General features: G+C 35.3%; 1 protein-coding gene across 7 annotated transcripts in view; it reads right to left on the bottom strand.

The window, feature by feature from the left end:
* CHIC1 (cysteine rich hydrophobic domain 1) overlaps positions 1-24,517 on the bottom strand; it is a 295,686-nt gene that overhangs the window by 246,110 nt on the left and 25,059 nt on the right. For 4 of the 7 annotated variants that reach the window (XR_012127482.1, XR_012127483.1, XR_012127481.1 and 1 more), the window contains exons 4-5: positions 11,177-11,233; positions 10,852-10,911 (exon numbers count right to left, since the gene is read on the bottom strand). Coding sequence is in view for 2 of the 7 variants with exons in the window: in XM_017651835.3 (XP_017507324.1) it covers positions 9,543-9,593; positions 10,852-10,911; positions 11,177-11,233 (168 nt within the window). In the remaining 5 variants the exon portion in view is untranslated. Of the gene's footprint in view, positions 1-3,461; positions 9,594-10,492; positions 10,742-10,851; positions 10,912-11,176; positions 11,234-14,967; positions 15,033-24,517 lie in introns of those variants that run through there. The other 3 variants (XM_017651835.3, XM_017651836.3, XR_001851888.3) reach the window with 3 other exon arrangements.

Below are 24,517 nucleotides of genomic sequence, written 5' to 3'. Positions count from 1 at the left end.
AGTACCCCACCCCAATTAGCACCTCTAAGTAGTCTGTATTAAATCCTGCTCTTAATTCTCCCCAGATATCCAGAGGAAGACAGAAATAGTGTTTCTGGGTGTCACAGCTTCTATCCCTCTCCTAAAACAATTTTGCAATATATATCAAGAGCTATAAAGACTTTATACCCTTTCGCCAAATAATCCATTTATGAAAATCCATCCAAAGGAAATTACCAGTTTCAGGTAAAGATTTATGTGCAAAGATGTACATGAAGTCATTATTTACAACAGCAAAACACTGAAAACACACAATATCAAACAACAGGAAGTGACTAAATTATGGTATATTCAAACACTGTACTGCTATAAAACCGTAATTTAGTTTCAAAGATTACATAGCAACATGGGAAAATATGAAAGTGTAAAAGCATATCAAATGCAATATAATTAAAACTTTTTAAATGCACTATACACACATGCATAGAAATGTTATGCAATGTAAACATATTAAAACAGCAGCAGATATGGATTATGGACTTTTGTTTTTTTCCTATTTCTATTTCTTATATTTTGTGATGGAAGTTAAATATTTTTATAATAAAGAAAAAATTCTCTTAATGGTAATACTGTTCATCCATCAGACCCTATTATAGGTTCTATTAAAGCAGAAACTTAGTTCCAGTGAGTCTATCCTATTTTTGAAATAGTCTGTCTAAACTTCCTTTTAGATTGATATGACTTTGGTTCAATATAGTGTGAGGAAAAAATAGTCTTATCTAAACAGCAAAACATAGGACTGATTTTACCTAGAGTTCTTATCATGGTGGTATCACCTTGGGCATTCTTACCCTGGGAGATAAAAAGGCAGGTACTGCTTTGGGTGGCTGACCAAACTTTTGTTGGTAAGTTACCAAGCAAAGATCAGTTCTAAAATAGTGTGTCGGTCCTCCCTGCTTGTGGGCATGTTTCACTGGGTGGAGTCTTTGATGCTACTACTGAAAGCTTGACCAGTTTCATAAACATCATCTACTCATCTTCATACACAGGCCTTCAAAGCATAATAATTTGAAAAACACCAATGCTATAGAATCATCTCATGGAAACTCAGAATGTTATAATTAAACGAGGCTTTCAAGATTGTCTAGCGTAGTATCATGAGATCAAGTGCCCATAATCACCAGGTAATGTCAATGAATGAAGCAAGTAATTTGTAAGAAAACACTAACCGTCCACCAGAAAAAAAATTAAAAAGCCAAAAGCACTCTTTCCATCTCCCCAACCCCACCAATTTTTTAAAAATATATATAGCTATCATGGGTTAGGATGCAGAGAAAGGGGAACCCTCCTACACTGTTGGTGGGAATGTAAATTGGTTCAACCATTGTGGAAAGCAGTATGGAGGTTCCTCAAAAAACTAAAAATAGAAATACCAATTGACCCAACAATTCCACTCCTAGGAATTTACATGAAGAAAACAAGATTCCTGATTCAAAAAGACATATGCACCCCTATGTTTATCACTGCACTATTTACAATAGCCAAGATATGGAAACAACCTAAGTGTCCATCAATAGATGAATGGATAAAGATGTGGTACATATACACATGGAGTATTATTGAGCCATAAAAAGAAATCCTCCCATTTGCAACAACATGGATGGATCTAGAGGGTATTATGCTCAGTGAAATAAGCCAGGTGGAGAAAAGACAAATGCCAAATGACTTCACTCATCAGTGGAGTATAAAAACAAAGCAAAACTGAAGCAACAAAACAGCAGTAGACTCATAGAGAAGGGACTAGTGGTTACCAAAGGACAGAGGGTGGGGAGGGCAGGTGGGGAGGGTGAAGGGGACTAAGGGGCACTATAATTTCCAATCACAATATAGGTAGGTATGAGGAAAGCAGTACAGCCCAGTGAAGACAAGTAATGACTCAATAACATCTTATTACGCCAATAGACAGTGACTGCAACAGAGGGAGGGGTTGAGGACTTAACAGTATGGGTGAATGTTGAAACCACTGTGTTGCTTACATGAAACAATCATTAAGATTGTATATCAATGATACTTTAATAAAAAATATACAAATAGCTATCATGGTCGGTATTTTCCTCTCAATTTTGAAAGAGACATGAGTTCAATAAATATTTTGCTTTCTTTTTAACTACACCATAAGAAAAATGTCATAACCTGAGTTTCAGGGAGGTAAGAGGGAATAGTAATGACTACAGCAAAATAGAAAATAAATGAATGCTCCACCAAAAAGGGACAGGCTGCTACTCAGCTCAAGCTGATTGTTCACATGTGTATCTTCTCAAAAGAAGCCAGAAATCTGGACTTCTGTGTGAAATCTCTTAATTTTATGTGCTGGCAACTAATTAAAAATGTGTGGAAAAAATTCTGTTGGTTAAAAGACATGCTGATCTAAGGACTAGCTATAGTTTGCCATGGTGATCTAACCCAACCTCCTACCTTGAGAATGAAGGATAAAATCAGGCTGAGTGCCCTGATTTTTCTTAGAGGCCACTCAGTTGACAGAATGGGGATTACAACTCAGATTTATAATAATCACAACTGGAGAATTCTTGTATATCCAACCAGGGAATTTCCTACATTTATGTAAGTAAAGTATTCCATGAAGTGTTAAATTTTACCTACGCTGGCAGATTTAAAGGCATGTGGCTTCTGCCCTTAATAGTATAAAATCTAATGTAAAAGTTACTTCCCACATAGCACATCATACTCCACATCCAAGAAGTTAGCAATGAAAAGTATAGATTTTTGCTCTATCCATAGAGTAAAGCTTCAAAGAATAATTTTAAAACAAAACATTATGAAACTTCTCTGTAGGCTTAAGTGTATCATCTCTGACTTCAACATTTTGAAATTTAAAGCCTTTTTGAAATATTCAGAACAATTACCAAAGATACTGGGAAACATACGTTTTTCTTGTTATGTTACATTTTGCTGTTTTGCTGAATTTGCACAAGTTTGGCACAAGTTTAAAAAAATCTAATATTACTGCATGTTAACCAGTTTAAATAGTAACTCAGGAAGAAAATGTTAACACTTGAATTTATAATACGATCTGCTGACAAAAAGAGTCAAAACTTTTGCCAAGTATATTCACATTTCAACATTTCTAGCAACTAAAATACTATGCTTACTAAGGTGGAACTACATTTGTACTTTGCTTTTAATTTTATAGTTCACAGGTAGGCATGCAGGGTGAATGCAGTCATTTAGATACTGATTCCTACTCAGCCAAATGCCAAACATTGGGCACAATGAAAGCTCCTAGTATCTAGTATGAATTATTTAATTACTTAGGATCAGACATTACATTAGCAAATGTGGAAAGGTGCAATATGCAAAATACAATTTTTAAAAGGAAGCCTTAAGTAATCACTTGAAAGTGATGAAAACAGGGAAGGGAAGGAAGAAAGGAAGATGCAACAAAGAACACACAATTTAATTCATTACCTTAGATTTGCACTTTATTGTAATTTTGCATCCTGAGATAATAAAACTTTTTATCTAACAAGTGAACAATGACAGAAGCAGCAGTAAGTTTCAGAGAGGCAGGTATCCTTCATTTTGGCACAGCTGTATATAGGTTGAGTTCTTCCAGGGGAGTCACTCCCAAACTCAAGGAAGAAAAATGAATTCATTCCACAGGCTATGTAACTACAAGATGCATGAAAGTTCCTGGTTTGAATGGGCATATCCACTTGTATTCTTTTTTGGTAAAGCTGTCCCAACAGGAATCCTCTGCCAAAAAGTAGAAATTCTAGCCTTTTCAAACACATGTTTTGATCAATCCCTGCTTTCTAGCTACCAGGATTTCCTATTTTTGCAGCCAAGACTCATATTTGTATGTGATTAATCCAAGAGGATGGCAAACTAGCTTGTAGATTATATAATTTCAAACACTTGTTTCAAAGTCCAGGCATTAAAACAATTTTACGCTATTTGCTTACTAAAAAAATGGAAAATTAAGAAAATTAAGTCGATACAAAAGCAACAAAAATAAGCAGGAAAAAAAGGAACATTTGAGAAATTATTGCCTTGACTCAGCATGTTGAGTTGACACACAGAATACTTTGAGACTCAGAAATTGGTATTTACTCTAATGCTAGAACATGACAGTATAGTACTCGCCACATTTGCAATCCTGTATGTGTGTGTACGTATGATTTACACATACATACCCAAATAAATCAGCTCAGTCATATCATCCTGAAACAGAAAAAAACTGAAGGCAAATTCTAACCTAAACTTATAAAGACCCATCTAGTCAACACACACACACACACACAAATATCTAGCATTTCATTATTTAGGGACTGGGTAAGCAACCTGTGGAGAAGGTCAAAAAATCTTAGGTCCTTCATAAAAGTGGCTCCCAACATTTTCACCATAAGGATCCCTTTATTATTCATCCCCATGTTTTTAAGTATTTTATTTACTAAACTGCATGTAATAATAGCTTTCTCACTTTCTTTACTGATCAAAAGCATAACTGCTAGTAGTAGCTTCTGATCAGTGTGTGACAACCAGCATTAGAGTTTTAAAAATAAAAGCAAAATGCATGAGAAGTCAATGTCTTAGTTAAAGTGTGTAGCAGGAACATTACGGGTAAATGGTGTGATTTCTAGTATACTTTTTGAAATATTGAAAAAGGTTTAAGGATGCCCCTACTATCTTTCTCCTACAGGTTTACATCCACCTGCTTTTCCTCCCTAAATCAAGTATTAAAATAGCACAATTACTCAGGTTAACCCATGAGGATTTTTAACAAAATTTACTACTGAAAAAAAAGAACTGCAGCACTCATTCTGTACGGTTTGACTGAGAAAGGTAACACGGATTTAAAGGAATCTATTTTTACAACATAATTGTTATGTGGTAGCTCTTTCAGTCAACTTTAAAAGCACAATAACATGTGAAAAAAAATCCTCAATTCCCCTGTGAGGTAGGTCCAGATTATTGTCCCCACTTCAACAATGAGGACATGAATACAGAGGAATTAAGCAGCAAAGCTAAGAATTAAACGAGAAATGACTTGGGTTTGAATTCCATACCACTTTCCTTTCCATATATCAGGATGTTCCAACAAATCTTTTTGAGGATATGGAACTTAGTAAGACACTGAAGCAGATACTGGGTAGGATATGAAAACCTTTTCACATAATGTCAAGGTGGATCCTCCCATATCTCTATTGTTGTCACAGCTATAATTCTTGCTTGGATGCCAACTGCATAGCGAGATTCATACAGGCGAAGTCAACAGACCCCAGTCCTCAGTTCCTAGGGAAACTATATTAATTCTTATCACAATGGAGGGGCTAAGGTCTAGCAGGCATCAGGTTCTTTCAGTATGTGCGACATGAACACACATCAGCTAGGAGTCAGTTGGCAAATCAAACTTTTACTGAGCAAGGCACTGTGAGAGTTCCTACCAAAGGCAATAGAACTAAGAAAAAGCATTCTGAGATTCTGTAGAGTAAAAATTTCCTAAGTATTCCTAGAATTACAGAATGTTAGGTGATTTCTAATTTTCTGTTTAGCTCTAGGTTCAACCTCATGACTTTACAGATGAAGACACTGACATGTAATTTAAGCGACTTGCCTGGAGCCCATATTAGATCATTTCTTCATATAGTACTAATCTGACAAAGTCCACAGAAAATGGAACATATTCTCAGGTTGCCATCATCTAAATGAAAAGGTTGGCTCAGAATCAGGAAGGAGAAATTTGGGGCATTTTTAGTCCATGTATTACATGAACACGTATTATTATTAAAGCCTATTCCTTTTCTGTGGAAAATTTCCCAATAGTTCATGATTTAAAGGAACCTGAACAATTTGACAATTGTTGCAAATAGGCTTTTTTTAAAAGCAGAATTTTATAGGCATAAAAGGAGTTAATTTCAATGAATTTGAGCATCTTCCAATCCAGTTAGCAAAAGGTTTTTCCAGTATCTGAAACTGCTCCAGTTAAATGGATGTAAATAATTTCTGTATACTTCTAGGTCAATACAGTCAATTCTAATGAAATATTGTTTGGGGCTTTATGTTCAAGTTAATAAGGTTAGATCGTTGTTAAGTGGTAGTTCATTTGTAAACAAAATTAAGATGCTAATGATTTTTTAAACCTCTCATAACATTTGAGAAGACCCTGTTTGTCTGAAGGCTTACAAATGTTACAGAACTTCACTCAAATTATGAAAAAAACAAGAATAAATTTCATAAAAAATGACAGTGATAAATGTTAACACAGTTTGATTAAATGATGAGACACTAGTGTTTACAAGTCATAATAATGGAAATAGTGTATGCATTAAATACTTAAGTGGGTTTTGGCAGAGCTTCAATGAAAGACCATTGTTCTTCCAGAACCATGTTAAATTACATATTTACTAGCATTAGAATTTTCCTAGTTTTCTATGTGACTGATCGTCCTGTTCTGTAATATTTAGTCACTAATATATCATGTGATTGGGGAAAACAGGAAACAGGTTATAAATAATAAATAGACATAATATGGCAAATATTCTTGGGCTTGGTTGAAAAGGATGGTTTTAAATCTAATGATCTACCAGCTCACCCATCCTGCTTCAACATAAAATGTTATCTTTGTTCAAAAAAGACAAGGCACTTCTTTATCTACTTCTAACATTTGCCTACAATGATTACTTTCCTAAAATAACAGAGGAGTTAAGAGGGAACAGAGAATAGCTGAAAAAGGTTAGAGCTTATTCATTTTACACATAATTTAGGTGTTTATAGGGGCAATGGGGGTGAAAATGCATAAGGGAAAGTTAGAGAACAGTTTTTAACTTGTAACCTCAAAGCTTTGTGAGATTTATAAACTTAGGCAAACATGTTATTTTTTTCTCTGGAAACTACCACAGCAGATTTCAAAAAGGAATGTTACATAACAAAGAAATTCAAAATTATCCATTCTAAAAACAACTTACAATATTTTACTAACTTAGTGGGAATATCCAAGTATGTTCTACCTCGAGGATTAAAAAAAAAGGTCAATGGGTAAGGAATTAATGACCATCTTGTGCTGTCATTTCAGCATTCACTGCTGCCAATTCCATGGAAAAGAAAACAAACCCCCAAAGCACTCTAAAATACCCAACTGCTAATCAGCTCTCTCCAAAGGAAAATTGTTTGAAAAAAGAGTCATATAAGAAAAAATGAAAATTGGGTATTTTATGAGTAGCTCAAGTAAATAAGATGAGCCAATATGCATAATGAACAATAAGATAGTAAATTTAAAACTGATTAGAGTAGGTTTTAAAATAAAGTTTACATATGCTGGCAAATGTTCTCTTATGACAAATACTACTTTAACTTGAATTATACTCTGTCTCCTCCAGATACACTCTATTCCTGTCTCAAAATTTATTTCATGGAAACAATTCACCATTTCCTGCCACTCTGAGCAAAACCATGTGTGATTTACACATGGCAAAGATACTCAAAAATTATACTATGACCATCACATGGCCAATTTTTAAGTTTACCAAAAAAATTAGATACTAAGGATTGACACTTAAAAGTAATTATTTGATCCATGATAATTACAAATTTTGTGTTAGACTAGGTATCAATTTTGGTATTGAACTGTCACAGTTGGAAGAAGCTGATGATAGTAGCGGGAACATAAACCACAGATACAATTCTTACCTGACTTCAGCTATAAAACCAGACATTTGGTATGCATTTTCAGAGGTTTCCATCTTGTGTATAAAAATACACCTTTAGTTTTGCAGCAGACAGACACATGATATTTGCAGGCACACAGTATATTAAAAGAGATTCTGGGTGTCTGGGTGACATGGGGGTAATGGGGTTCTACAGAGGGAGGTGGAAAAGTGTGCAAACAATTACAGTCACGTAACAAATAAGTGTCTCTTTTCCCCCCTCTTCTTTTACTGGTCTAAAACTGTAGCTTTCAAATCAGGCATTAATTTTAAAAGTGGCCTTAAAAGGCTTGACCTTGTATGAAGAAATGATTGTTCTCTTCACTGGGATGAATGTTTGCCTAAAAAGTTTACTGAAAGCAGTAAGAGTAAGATGATAAATAAGATACTATTCCGTCCCAGACAGTTTTATTTTTAGTACTAGGAATTACGAATAGTGCAGTGCCTATATACAGGCATACATTTACAGTTGAATTAAGACAATATGAACCCTTCATTATGCTAAAAATTCAAACTCTAGAAGAATCAGTGTGGTGCTCTCACTCATCTTAACTGTGAAGAGAAATAAAGAAATGTGTGTATATCAATGAAAAGCCTACATGCGTGGTGAATTTATAAACTAAAATACTTGTCTAAATATTTGTTTCCTCAAAATATTTGTTTCCTCATTAATAATACTCAAATGTTTCAAAAAGAGGATTAAGAATATCAATTATGATTCAGCCACTACTAATCTTCAGGCACAGCTCTCTTTTCCAAAGTGGACTAGAGGAACTCCAGAAAGGGGTTAGCTGTGGCTTTTATGGGGATGTAGACCCTTCCAAGACATTTGAAATCCTAAACACTCCTCAGAGGTCATAACTGTGTATATTTTCAAGTGAGAGAAAGGATATTTAAAGGGAAATAAATGAGTACAGTGAGGCTGTGAAATGTGACAGATGTCAAATGAATTCTTCTGGGGTGGGGAGTAGACGACAAAAATGGGAATTACTGAATTAAATGGAAAAAATGGAAGTTCTTGGTTTCAGGTGCAATGCAGAGTATCTCAGACAATGATTTCAATTTTAATCCAATCGTTACAAAAGGCAACCCTGCCCTATACCTGAAATTTTTAACATACTTATTATGGCTTTGCCATAAAACAGCACGTTAACAAGTCTACATTCAAAAGGATGCTTGCAAACTTCATTCATATTAAAATCTATGCAGAATTGTTGGCAATACAGTAAGAATAGTATTACATTCTGTAAACCATGACATAGCACATTTTACATTATGCAGAGACAATATTTACAAGTCTTTAGGAGTTTAAATATTTTATCCACTAATGTAAGTGATAATTTATCAAAGTGCAGGACAAAACCAGTGCTATTAATTACATGTCCTTTAAAAGCCGGTAAGAGTAAAACCATTTCTAAAAGCTATCAAAAGCTTATATACGTATGTCCAATAAGAGATTACAGAGCATTAAGTAGCCTAGAAAAATTATGCATATTTAGAAACAGTGAGTATGAAAATTATAAGGCAGCATGCTCAGAACAAGTTTTTGTTTTTTAAACACCAGCAGTGAGGTTTTATTTTTTAGTGGCAACTATATCTGTGTATGTTTGTGTGTTTACTTAAAAACTGAGAGTGCAAACCACAAGCTTATTTAACAACAACAAAAAATGTGCAAAGTTTCTTCTTAAACCAACACAAATAAAGGAGTGAGGAGAATATTCTACCATTATAAAGAATAAACTGAACACAGCAAAGGAGACCATCTTCATTCCAAAATCATCTACAAGGCACTAAGGGTAGGAAATGACAGGTAACACAGAAGTGACTGAATAAAATTCCTCAGTCAGGTCGGAAAATGGGATATTTTGGTAAGAATTCTATTAGTATTACCTGTAAAATAAAAACAAGTAAGAACATCGAGAAAATAATTTTCATTTACTATAACATATATAACTCAGAAAGTCTATAATCCTTTTTCCCAGACTATATTTTGGTCCTGTACTATAAAGTAAGTAAAATATATAAAACAGTTATAAAAAGAATATACCACAAGTTTATCATTAGATTGGCAATTAAACTGGCAAACATAATTACTTATCACAGCTAACAGTTTTTATTACCTGATTTACAATAACTGTTTAGGTGTAGAAAAGAAAATCCTATTACATTATTATGTCCTTCTCCACCTTCCTTCCCTTTTATTTTAGCAAAGTGGAAGGGATTAAAACTGCACTATACAGATTAGAAGCTATACCTTTATATTACACCCATATATTTTTCAATTAAAGCAGCTGATATTGTTTGAGTACTACTGTCTTTTACAAGTTGTTTGTAAGAAATAATAAAAGTGTCCAAATAGATTAATTAAAACATTTTAATTAAAGGAAGATTTGGAAATATAATAAAAATCCTAAGATATTTATAAACTTACATAAATTTAATATATAAATTTATAATAGTTTATATTAGGTTTTATCGACTTTAGATCTGTGGGTATTCGCACATTTTTCCCCCTAGACTATTCAAAGTAGAGAAAGGTAGCATGAACCCTTATTTACGAAATGGAAATGGAATGTTTATTATATATATTACATGTTAGCAAGTTGAAGCTTGAATAAATTTCATATTCTTTTTGAATGTCAATAATGCTGAATTTTTCACATTGGCCAAATGTGAATTTATGTATTATGATCAAGATTGTATAGCTTTCAGTAAAAAAAAAATTAGAACCTATAGTTTCTTCACTGTCAAGTTAAATGTCAACTAAGAAAAAAGAAATGAATTCAGAATTCAGAAGTAAATTCTTATTTTATTCAAGTTTTGTCAAGATTACATCTAAAAATATTTTAATAGCAGTTGTGCCCATTGCCATATGCGATGGTTTGCACCTATGTTAAAAGAAGATTAATATTCAAGTTTTTATCTGAGCATACTGTAGCTGAGATTTTTCTAGGATCAAAATAGTTGCCAGCTTTCAGGATATTTTGTTTTGGCTACAAATCTAAAGAACATGATGTTCCAACTGACAAAAGTTCAGCCTGAGGAGAAAAAAGGCAGAAAGAAGATCTGACACGATAAACATAGTAAAATGTAACATTTAGTTTTAGGATGTAATAAAAAATGTAATTAAGAACAACTGTATACTTACATACTCCATCATATTGCTAGTTTCACATTTCCTTTTAGTCAGCTTCCAGTGCAAAGCAAGCTAAGAAAGCATATAGTTGGTTAAGAATTTTGACACCAATTTATATAATTATTATTTACACATTTGAAAGATCACTGAAAACAATCTAGGATTAAGTATAAGACACACAACACAGCATTTAAAAATACTTTGTGAAGAATATACATTAAAATTGAGTATTAGTTCTCTAATTCATTCTATAATGGCCTGAAAAATTCCCATTTTTTTCTTCAACTTAATAATACAAATACATGAGTAGGGCATTTATGTGTTTAAACTTTCTTACCTTGTGATATAATCTGTTATTTTCCCATTCTAATAACTTTTGAATTGATCTTCTGGTCTAAGAGAAAGAATTAAAAATCTGTTAGAAGATGAATTAAAGAGCTTTGTAAACTATATATCTCTGTATTTTTCTGCTTATTTGTAAGATCCCATTATTTTCTCTATTAGAAATCAGAAAAAAAGCAATGTAACTAACAGAAACTACCGAGGAAGAGCAATATTCAGGGTGATTAATATACTATTATAGTAAGATATCTCTTTCTCCCCCCATCTACACACACACACACACACACACACGGGACTTTAGTATACACTTTTCAAAATGAAGTATGTACAAATTACTCTATGTTTTGAGTCCATTCAATTGTGAAAACATTACCAATACTGCTACAATCCATTTATGGACCTAATCTGGATTTTCATACCTCTTTTCACAGGGTTACTTTTTCAATATACATATAAAACACCAAGCTAATCTGACTCCTCATAGGAAATTTTCTTATCAGAACTCCTAGCCCAACACCTAGCACATAGTAGTCGATCAAGGTCTACAGGTTCAATAAAGAAAGCCAACATATACTGGAATTTTCACTGAAAAAAACATGTTAAAAACAGCTAGTCATAAAACTTGTATTTAGAGGAAACAATACAAACAAGAAAAGCAGCTCTATAGTAAACAGGGTGATAGAGGCTGCATTTATGTGGAATGAATGTAGTTTGTAGAGATCAAGAAAAGCTTGCAAAACCTTTGAAAGCACTAAATTAAAGATTATTAAGCATTTTCAATTTTACAAGATTTCTGATTTTTAAAAAGGCTAGTAGGCATCGTTAAATTTTAACACTACTCCCTAAAATTAAAAGATTTATAAACTTGACTATATCTGACATGATTCCCAAAGTACCAACATAAGAAACTTTTCTACCTGTTCAACTATACAAGCTAACAATCAATTCCAACTGTATTCAGTTTAATTATACTGGGTCAGATTAGCAACAATGCCAGCTACAGTATACCATGGGGCCACTGTACCTGACAGAATCTCTCTAAACAAAACCAGATGGGTAATAAATAAAGAAATTGAATTAGTAATTATATATCTTTCCACAAAAAAAGAAAAAAACCTCCAGAACCAGATAGCTTCAATGATGAATTCTACCAAGCAGTTAAAGAAGAAATCATGCTATGCATATAAACAAAAGATTTTCAATAAAATACAAGCAAACTGAATTTAGCAATATATGAAAAAGGTAAATCACAACCAAGTGGAATTTATCCCAGGAACACACAAAAAATTAATGCAATACATTATGTTAATAGAATAATGGACAAAACCACATAAGCATCTTTACAGATTTAGAAAGTGCACTGGACAAAATACTTCATGATAAATGTCCTAAGAAAATCTAAGAAAAAAAGGGAACATCCCTGACCTGATAAGGGCATCTATGAAACACCTACAGCTAACATCATGCTTAATAGAAAGAGACTAACCATTTTCCTCCAAAGTTTAGGAACAAGACAAGGATATCTCCTTCCACTACTTTTATCCAACATTGTACCAGAAGGTATAGTTAAGGCAATTAGACAAAAACAAGAAATAAGAGGCATCCAGATAGAAAAATAAAAAGTTGAAATGTCTTTATTTGTAGACAACATGATCATATAGAGAAAACCCTAACAAATCCACTAAAACACTACTAGAACTAATAACACTCAGTGAATTTGCAGTCAACAAGATTGTGGTAGGTAGAATTCTGGCACCCAAGATCTTCACCCCCTATAGTTACACTTATTCATATATTATATTACACTGCAAAAGGAATGCTGCAGATGTAATTAAAAAGTTACTAATCATTTGACTTTAAAATAGGGCGATTATCCTGGATTATTTTGGTGGACCCAATATAATCTCATGAGTCCTCAAAGGCAGAGAGCATTTTCTGGCTGATGGAAGGATAGTCAGAGGGGTTTGAAGCAGAAGCACTTGAACCACCATTGATGACTTTAAGATGGAAAGGGCCATAAAGAAAGAATAGGAAGGAAATGATTTCTACTAAAACCTGAATGAGCTTGGAGTCAAATCCTTTCCTAGAGTCTCTAGAAAGAAATACAGCCCTGCCAGCACCTTGAGATCCTAAGAAGAAAACACAATTGAGCCACACTGTGCCCGACTTCTGACTGTGAAATAATAAAGTGTTATTTTAAGCCATGAAGTTAGTGAAAATTTGTTACACTAGATGGAAAAGTAATATGAGGATCAACATATAAAAATCAATTATATTTCTATACACTAGCAATGAACAATCAGCAAATGAAAGTAAAAGACCAATTCTATCACCACAGAATTAAAAATAAAATACTTATGAATAAATTTAATGAAAGAAGTATATGACTTATACAGTAGAAACTAAAATCATTACTAAAATAAATTAAAGAGGTAAATGAATGGAAACATATCCCATGTTCATGAACCAGAAGATTCATGTAACAGAATTCATACAACATGTGGTGCTGGGACAACTGGATATCCAAAACAAAATGATGAACTCAGACCTCTATCACATACCATGCACAAAAATTAATTAAAAATGGATCAAATATGTAATTTTAAGAGGTGAAACTTTAAAACAACTAGAAGAAAACATAGGAGTAAATCTTTGTGATCTTGAGTTAGGCAAAGCCCTCTTACATATGATATAAAAACATAAGCAAGAAATATTCTAAAGTGATAAATTTGATTTAATCAAAAATTAAAAACTTCTGTGTTTCAAAGATACCATGAAGAAAGTGAGAGTTCTTCCAGAATGGCCATGTGAAGACTTAGGGAAATCTCTTTCCTGTACAGACAACTATTAAGGAGATTATTATTACCAGGGACAATTATTAAAATGACCCAGAGATTGACCAAAAGTCTTACAACAGAATGAAAAGAATTTATTCAAAGAATCTATGGAAAACAGGTAAGAACAGTGGGAGGCCTTGATATTGGAGCCATGTACTACACCCCTATCTCTACTACTCTGCTTTGTGGAAGAATAATTTTAGTAAGCTTGGGAGCTAAGTACCAGGCAGTTTCAGTATTTTGTAGCTCCCTGGAGTGGAAGAGCTATTTAGGGTAGTTTTGGCAGATGGTGAAAACAGGCAGATTCTATCTTCCACAGTTCTGTATTCCACAGGCCTGTATCAAGTGGGTGTTGGCAGCAGGGCAACATTCATTTCCCTATCTGCAACTTCTGCAAAATAGGCAGGACAACTGAAGAAAAGTGCAATCCCATTTCTGGACACACATCTGTATTATGGGAGAGGGGATATACTTGGCTTGACAACTGAGTGGTAGTTCCTACATTCCCAGTTTCCTAGGGCAGACATTCTGGATAGATTTGATAGATGGTGAATATTAGCAGATTCCACCCACCTTGGCTCTGGCTTAAAAAAAAATCCACAGCTAACATCATACCAAACAGTGAAAGCCCATGTTTGCCACTTCTATTAACCTATTACTAGAAACTCTATAGATAGGGCAATTACACAGGAGAAATAAAAGGCACCCAAAATGGAAAAAAAGTAAAATGATTTGTTTGTAGGTTATGTTAATTGTACACATAGAAAACCCTACCGAATCCACAAAAAAACCTATTAGAACTCAAACAAATTTAGCAATGTTTCAGGATACAAAATCAACATGCAAAAAATGTAGTTGTCATTTCTGTACAGTAACAGTAAGCAATTTGAAAAAGAAATTAAGAAAACAATTACATTTACAATAGTGTCAAAAAGGATAAAGTACTTACTAATCTTAAGGAGGAGAAAGACTTGTACACAGATTTACAAAACATTGCTGAAAGAAATTACAGACCTAAATAAATGTAAAGATATCCTGTGTTAATGGATTGGAAGATAATATTAAAATCACAATATTATATAAAATGACCTACAGATTCAATGCAATCCTTATCAGAATCCCAGTGGTTTTGTAGAAATAGAAAAACCCATCCTAAAATTCATATGGAATCTTAAGAATCCCTTTTAGCCAAAACAATCTTGAAAATGAGTAACAAATACAAATATGAAGGACTCACATTTCCTAATTTCAAAACTTACTAGAAAGCAACAGTGACAAAAAAAGGATATATATATATAGCACTGGAAGAACAAGGGGAACAGAATAGAAAGCCCAGAAATAAAGTCTCAAATGTACACTCAACTGATTCTTGAAAGGAATTACCAAGCATTCAAAGGGAGAAAAGGACAGTCTTTTTAATAAACGCTGCAAAGAAAACTTGATTACCCACATGCAAAGGAATTAAGTTGGACCCCAAACTTACACAATATTCAAAAATCAACTCAAAATGGATCAAATAACTAAATGTAAGAGTGAAAACCATAAAAGTCTTTAGAAGAAAACACAGGACACAGTCTTGGTGACATTGAATTTTGCAATGATTTCCTGGATATGACACCATGCACAGGTAAAAACAGGAGAAGAGTTTAATTTGACTTCATCAAAATTAACAATTTTTACGCATTAATGACACTCTCAAGAGAGTGAAAATAATCTCCAGGAGGAAATATTTGCAAACCATGTATCTGATAAGAGGTTAATAACCAGAATACATAAAAATTCCCACAATTCAATACATAAACAACCTAGTTACAAAATGGACTAATATACCAATAGCCAGTAAGCAAATGTAAAAATGTAAAAATGCTCATTAGGGAAATGGAAATCAAAACCACAATGAGATAGCTCTTCACAACCATTAGGGTGGCTGTTATCAATAAAATGGAAACTAATGAATGTTGGTGAGGATCTGGAGAAACTGGAATCTTTGTATATTGCTGATGAGACTGTAAAATAATGCAGCTCCAATTGAAAATAGTTTAGTGGTTCATCAACAAGCTGCACAATTACCATATACATGATGCAGCAATTCTAATCCTAGGTATGTAACCCAAAGGCATTGAAAGCAGCAACTTTAACAGATACTTGTATGGTACGTAATGTTGAACACAGTATTACTTACAATAGCCAAAACATGGGAAGAATTCAGGTGTCCATTAACAGATGAGTGGATAAACAAACTGTGGTATATATATATATAGACTAGACTGTTATTCAGCCATAAAAATGAATGAAGCTCTGAATCGTGTTATGACATTGATGAAAATGAAGACAGTATACTAAGTGAAATAATGCCAAGACAAATAAGGAATTATTCTATTTATATGAGGTATCCAGCATATGCAAATTTATAGAGACAGAAAGTAGATGAGAGGTTACCAGGGTCTGAGGGGAGGTGGGTGAGGAGTTATTACTTAATGGCTACAAAGTTTCTGTTGGGGTAATGAAAAAGATTTTAAATAGGTACTGGTATAATTAATGCCACTGAATTATACACTTAAAAATGGTTAATTTTGTTATGTATGTTTTACCACAATAAAAAAAATTCAAGAAAATCGAGTGCCTACACTAGAAACCAAGAAAGGATGTCATCAGCTGACCAGAAATGTAAGGAATTTCTGCATGATAGAAGGGTTGACTCCACCCTCAAGTGAAAGAATTGAACTCTAAAAAATTTAAGTCCGATAGCAGATATCTTATTATGGAAGTATAGGAGCCTGGAAAAGAAGCAAATGTGACTTTTAAATGTGCACAACAAGGAGGACATATGCACCAAAAATGTAATTCAGATTCTCACAGAAAAGGAATATAATATGCCAGGCCATGACTAGAAGAAAAAAAAGTGAAAGGAAATTATGATGTCAATGCCTCACTATCTACAGACTATCTATAAGGAGACAGAAATTATTAAAAAGGATCAAATGTAATTCTAGAGTTGAGGAGTACAGTAACTGAATTGAACTATTTAGTGTAAGGGTAGAAGAGTAGATCTGAGGTGGAAGTATAATCAGTGATCTTGAAGACATGTCAAAAGATACACAATTTTAAGAGCAGAGAAACCAGAATGAAGGAAAAGGAACACAGCCTCTGAGAAATGTTAGACATCATTAAGTGTACGTATCAGCATACATATATTGGGAGTACTAGAAAAAAACAACAGCAAGAATAAAACGTAAGAAATATTTAATGAAAAAATGGCTGAAAACTTACCAAATTTAATGAAAAATATTTATCTACACATCCAAGAAGCTGAAGAAAACTCCAAGTAGGATAAACACAAAGAGATCCATAGCAGACACTGCACAGTAAAATGTTGAAAGCTACAGAAAAATACAAAACCTTGAAAGCAGATGGATGAAAATTACTTATCATTTATAAGGAAATAACAAGATTAACAGCTGGCTTCTCATTAGAAAAAATATAGGGCAGAAGACAACAGGATAACAAATTGAAAACATTGAAAGAAAAAACAACTGTCAACCAAGAATCTTATGTCCATCAAAACTGACTTTAAAAAATGGAGGAGATCCATTTAGGCATGTAAGGAAGTTGGAGTTGTCTCTCCTACACATACATCAAGCAAAAAGCCTATCAAGCAAAAAGCCAGTTGAATACCTTGAAAATCAACAATTCCTCTTAGATTCTTCAAAGAAGTGAGGTCACAGTGCCCCCCCAAAACTGAAGAGAGAGACATATGGATACACAGAAAAATAATTTACCTGAGTCAAAATGCAAAAAAGGAAACTTGGGGAGAGTCAGGACTAGGGGAGCAGAACCTGAACTTTATTTAATTGATGAATTGCTTGAAGCTCAGTGGGGATAAGTTTAAGAGGTAAAAACTTCAAGCAGGCCCACTCTTGGGGAGTCTCCCACATTTATGAATTTTATTACTAGGAGTCTTATCAGGTTCTTAGTGATTGAAGAAAAATCCCCTCCTTCTTCCAGCATGGGAAGGAGAAGAGCAGCCACTTTTAAATATGCCCAGAACATTCTGTTCTTAACAAAGCCTGTTCTCAAGAGAAGCTATTGTAACTCTAAGAGCCTAACCTACTGAGGTAGGGCCTCAGAGCCTTACCAATTTTGGGGAAGGGAAACAGAGAACTCTAACATCCTCTACAGCTCTCCTGGCTTACACCAGGAGTGGACAAGAGCCCTGTGCACATAATTTTGACAAATTGTAGGGCTATTTAACATTCCTTGAGGAAGTACTTTCCATTGGAATCTTTCTGAAGGAGCTTGTAAATTTAAGGAGGGTACAGTAAAAGCAAACTTTTCCCTACCTGCCACAGCTAAAGGAATTGTAAAAAAACAACCTTTAAGATCAATGATAGCCATGTCCCAGTCTTTTGGAATCATAGCCGGAGAAGGGAAGCCTTGTTGTAAAGGTCCCATGGGATTAAGGATTGCTTTAATTTGTCTTAAGTCATGTAAGAGTACCTTAAAAGAATAAATCGGGATCACGGGAAGATGGCGGCGTGAGTAGTTCAGAGGACTCCTCCAAAAACATATATTTATGAAAAGACAACAAATACAACTATTCCTAAAAGAGACAACAGTGGATACAGTACAACAGCCAGGAAACATCTACATCTGTGAGAACTCAACATCACACGAAGGGGGTAAGATACAAGCCGCGGCCAGGCGGAACCCAAATGCTCCCCCACTCCAAAACCCAGCTGGAAGAAAGGAGTCGGAACGGGGAGGGAGTGAAAGCCCAGGACTGCTAAACAACCAGCTCTAGAAATCCACACCTGGAACGCAGACACAAGGGGCGCGGGGTGCTGGATATTAGAGAAACGGAAAAGCAAAACCTGAGGGCAGGTCGCCGCAACCAGTGCCCCTGAGACAAAAGAAAAGAGTGCATTCTGCAAGTCTTAAGAGACAGGGACAGCATAGTTGGACGAAATTGTCGCGGCACACATAGCCAGCAGCTGGGAATCTCAGGGAAACATAGGCGCCCTAAACCCCGGGGAGGCTGTGCAGCTCTGAAGCTCCTCATGGCACTAAGCAGCCTGCCAGTCGTTCCTCCAACTGGCACGGATCCCGACACACCAACCCAGTAACGGGAGAGTGGAAGCACGTGCTGGGGATGGCGGTGCCAGAAGGGACCGAATGCAGATCCCTGTGCTAACGGCACCAGAGGAGACCAGGAAAGGCTTGGGTGAACCCACGGCGGTGCGTCCAAGCAGCCCGGGTGCGGCTCACGTGCTCTGGCAGCAGGGGACCCAGAGGAGCCTGGTAGAGGCCTGTGAGCACCTGCAGCAGAGCCAGAGGGAGCAGGCGTTCTCCCATCACCTGACCGGAATCCTAGCCCAAGGCACAGCCACCCGGGCCAGACCCAAAGGCCACTGCTGGCCCAGAGCTGCCTGGCAGGGTTGCCACAAGCACTGAGTAGTGCACCTGGCGTGCCTGCCACTCCCCACAGGGCTCCGTGCTGCTCTGACGGACACCCCGCCCACAGCAGCTTATAGGACTAACCCGGTGGCTGCTCCAGGAGTGCGGGTAACCGTCACAGGCAGTGGAGAAGAGCAAGGCATCCAGCAATCAGGAAAGGACGTTCTTCTCCCAGCTGACACACACCTGCAACCTGCCTACAGCCACTGCTATCACCATGAAAAGGCAAAAAAATTTGGTCCAGACCAAGATACTTCAAACAACACCTGAGAAAGGATCTGCAGAGGCAGACCTAACCAGTCTCCCTGAAAAAGAATTCAAAATAAAAATCATAAACATGTTGACAGAGCTGCAGAGAAATATGCAAGAGCTAAGGGATGAAGTCCGGAGGGAGATTACAGACATCCCGAGGGAGATTACAGAAGTGAAACAAACTCTGGAAGGATTTATAAGCAGAATGGATAAGATTCAAGAGGCCATTGATGGAATAGAAACCAGAGAACAGGAATGCATAGAAGCTGATGCAGAGAGAGATAAAAGTATCTCCAGGAATGAAACAATATTAAGAGAACTGTGTGACCAATCTAAAAGGAACAATATCTGCATTATAGGGGTACCAGAGGAAGAAGAGAGAGAAAAAGGGATAGAAAGTGTCTTTGAAGAAATAATTGCTGAGAATTTCCCCAAACAGGGGGAGGAAATCATTGCTCAGACTATGATGGCACACAGAACTCCCGAGAGAAAGGATCCAAAGAGGGCAACACCAAGACATATAATAATTAAAATGGCAAAAATCAAGGACAAGGACAGAGTACTAAAGGCAGCCAGAGAGAGTAACAAGGTCACCTACAAAGGAAAACCCATCAGGCTATCATCAGACTTCTCAACAGAAACCTTACAGGCCAGAAGAGAATGGCATGATATATTTAATGCAGTGAAACAGCAGGGCCTTGAACCAAGGATACTGTATCCAGCACGATTATTATTTAAATATGAAGGAGGGGTTAAACAATTCCCAGACAAGCAAAAGTTGAGGGAATTTGCGTACCACAAACCACCTCCATATGGTATCTTAGAGGGACTGCTCTAGATGGGAGCACTCCTAAAAAGAACACAGAACAAAACACCCAACATATGAAGAATGGAGGAGGAGGAAAAAGAAGGGAAAGAATCATGAGACTGTGTTCATCACAGCTCAATATGCGAGTAAGATAGTAAACAGGCTAACCTTGAAACTTTGGTAACCACAAAGCTAAAGCCTGCAATGGCAATAAGTTCATATCTTTCAATAATCACCCTAAATGTCAAGTGGACTGAATGGACCGATCAAAAGACACAGAGTAACAGAATGGATAAAAAAGCAAGACCCATTAATATGCCGTTTACAAGAGACTCACCTCAAATCTAAAGACATGCACAGATTAAAAGTCAGGGGATGGAGAAAGATATTTCATGGAAACAACAGAGAGAAAAAAGCAGGTGTTGCAATAGTAGTATTAGACAAAATAGACTTCAAAATAAAGAAAGTAACAAGAGATAAAGAAGGACATTACATAATGATAAAGGGCTCAGTCCAACAACAGGATATAACCACTATAAACATATATGCACCCAATCCAGGAGCACCAATATATGTGAAACAAATACTTACAGAATTAAAGGAGGAAATAGAGTGCAATGCATTCATTTTGTGAGACTTTAACACACCACTCACTCCAAAGGACAGATACACCAGACAGAAAATAAGGACACAGGGGCACTGAACAACACACTAGAACAGATGGACCTAATAGACATTTACAGAACTCCACATCCAAAAGCAACAGGATACACATTCTTCTCAAGTGCACGTGGAACATTCTCCAGAATAGACCACATACTAGGCCACAAAAAGAACCTCAGTAAATTCCAAAAGATTGAAATTCTACCAACCAACTTTTCAGACCACAAAGGTATAAAACTAGAAATAAATTGCTCAAAGAAAGCAAAAAGGCTCACAAACACATGGAGGCTTAACAACATGCTCCTAAAAAAAATCAATGGATCAATGACCAAATTAAAATGGACATCCAGCAATATATGGAAACAAATGACAACAATACAAAGCCCCAACTTCAGTGGGACACAGCAAAACCAGTCCTAAGAGGAAAGTATATAGCAATCCAGACATATTTAAAGAAGGAAAAACAATCCCAAATGAATAGTCTAATGTCACAATTATTGAAATTGGAAAAAGAAGAACAAATGAGGCCTAATGTCAGCAGACGGAGGGACATAATAAAGATCAGAGAAGAAATAAATAAAATCGAGAAGAATAAAACAATAGAAAAATCAATGAAACCAAGAGGTGGTTCTTTGAGAAAATCAAAAAAATAGATAAGCCTCTAGCCAGACTTATGAAGAGAAAAAGAGTCAACACATGTCAACAGAATCAGAAACGAGAAAGGAAAAATCATGACGGACCCCACAGAAATATCAAGAATTATTAGAAAATACTATGAAAACCTATATGCTAACAAGCTGGAAAACCTAGGAGAAATGGACAACTTCCTAGAAAAATACAACCTTCCAAGACTGACCCAGAAAGAAACAGAAGATCTAAACAGACCAATTACCAGAAACAAAATTGAATCAGTAATCAAAAAACTACCCAAGAACAAAACCCCTGCACCAGATGGATTTACCTCGGAATTTTATCAGACATACAGAGAAGACAAGCCTTCCTGTCCCACTTAAAGGGGAGAACAAAACAAAACAAGACAAAACAAAATTGAGAAGCACTTGTGAGGCACAGCCCAAGAGCACAGGCTCACTAAAAACCTTAGACCTAATCATAATGCTATAGGACACTTCCAGTCCCCCAACACCATATCACTATATCAACAAGGTTTCTACATTATAATACAGGAATACAACTGAAAAAACTGTCTCAGGCAGTATCTGAGAAGTCTGTAGGGAAGCCCAAAGAAAATACACCTGACAAAAACAATGACACAGGAAAGTTCAGCCTCCAACATTGACAACTACAGCAACAGTAAACACAGCAAAACTATCCAGACAAACATAAAATCTCATTTTAAAGGCCCATTTTCCCTAGTTTCTTTCACCTCGTACATCATGTGTAACTTTCAAACAAAACTTTTAAGTCATACTAAAAGACAAAATAACAGTTTGAAAGGACAGAATGAGCATCAGAACCAGACGCCGAAATGGCAGAGATGCTGAAATTATCATATTGGAAATATAAATCAACTAAGATGAGTATGTTGCATGCTTTAATGCCTAACGTGAGCAACATGAAAGAATAGGTGGCTAATGCTAGCAAAGAGATCAAAGCTGTAAGGAAAAATCAAAAGGAAATGGCAGAAAGCCAAAATACCATAATAGAAATAAAGGATGCCTTTGATGGGCTTATCAACAGACATGGCCAAGGAAAACCACAGTGAAGATCGAAGATACAGCAACAGAAACTTCAAAAACTAAAATAAAAGGAGAAAAATGAACAGAATATCCAAGAATTATGGTATGATTACAAAAGAAGCAAGACACGTAATAGAAATACCAAGAGGTAAAAAGAGAAAGGAGCAGGAAAAAAAAAATGATGAGAATTTCCTTAATATCAAAGGCATCAAATCATAGATTAAGGAAGCTCAGCAAATACAAAGCTGTATAAATACCCCAAAATCTACATCTAGTAACCTCACATTCAAACTGCAGAAAAATGAAGGAAAAATCTTGAAAGAATCAGAGGGAAAAAAATACCTTACATGTTAAGAACTTGTTTGTTGTGCTTCAGAAGATCCGAGACTGATGAGAATTAGACTTGGGGTGGATTAATGATTGTGCATTGAGTCCCCTGTACAGAATTTTATTGTTGTTAACTGTTAACAACCATTTATCAATAAATATGAGAGATGCCCTCTCAAAAAAAAAAGTACCTTACATGTAAAGGAACAAGGATCAGCATTGCATTGGGCATCTCTTTAAAAACCATGCAAGTCAATAAGAGAGTAAAATGAAATAAAGTGTTAAAAGTACCACCAACCTGGAATTCCATACTCAGCAAAATTGTCCTTCAAATATGAAGGAGAAATAAAGACATCCTCAGACAAACAGCTGAGGAAACTTGTCACCAGTAGACCTGCCTTGCAAGAAACATTAAAAGAAGTTCTTCAGAGAAAAGGAAAATGCTGTAGGTAAGAAACGTGGATCTACATAAAGGAAGGGTGTTAGAGAAGGAATAAATGAAGGTAAAATAAAATCTTTCATTTCTCTTATTCTTAATTTATCTAAGAGGCAACAGTTTGTTCAAAATAATAACAACAATGTATTCAATGATTATAGCTTACAGAGTAGTGAAATGAATGGCAGCAATGTTATAAGGGATGGGGAGATGAATTGGGAATACTTTGTAATGGGTACTTATACTTCCTGGGAAGTGTTATTGTGTTATTTGAAAGTGGACCTGGGTTGACTGTATATGTATATACATTGCAAACTCACTTTAGTGGGCAACCACTAAAAAGAAAAAGATAAAAAAGTAAGATTATTGACATGATAAAGGAGGATAAAAAATGCTATCATACAAATACTGAAAACCAGAGAAGGCAGAAAAAGCCTGGAAGAAAAAAACAGAAACAAAGAACAAGAGCAATAAAAAAAAAGAGTAACAAACATGGTAAATATGAATACAACTTCATCAATAATCGTTTTTATAGGACTTTAATAGAGAAAAATGAACAAAATAAAAAACGGGTTCTTTGAAAAGGTCAGTAAAATTAATAACTGTCTAGTCAGGTTAACTAAGAGAAAGAGAGAAGACAGAAGTTACTAATATCAGAAATGAAATAGGGGTTATCACTATTGATGCCATGGATATTAGCAAGATAATAAAGGAATATTATTAACAACTCTATGCTGTGAATTTGATAAGCTAGATGAAATGGACTAATTACGTGAAAGAATCTATTAAAACTCACACAAGGAGAAACAATCTGAATAGGCCTAAATCTATTAAAGGAATTGAATCAATAATTAATACCTTT

The sequence above is a fragment of the Manis javanica genome, chromosome X (genome assembly GCF_040802235.1).
Source record: "Manis javanica isolate MJ-LG chromosome X, MJ_LKY, whole genome shotgun sequence".
NCBI classification, from domain to species: domain Eukaryota; kingdom Metazoa; phylum Chordata; class Mammalia; order Pholidota; family Manidae; genus Manis; species Manis javanica.
Note: the sequence above shows the minus strand (reverse complement) of the source record. Positions and strands in the feature narration are given on the sequence as shown.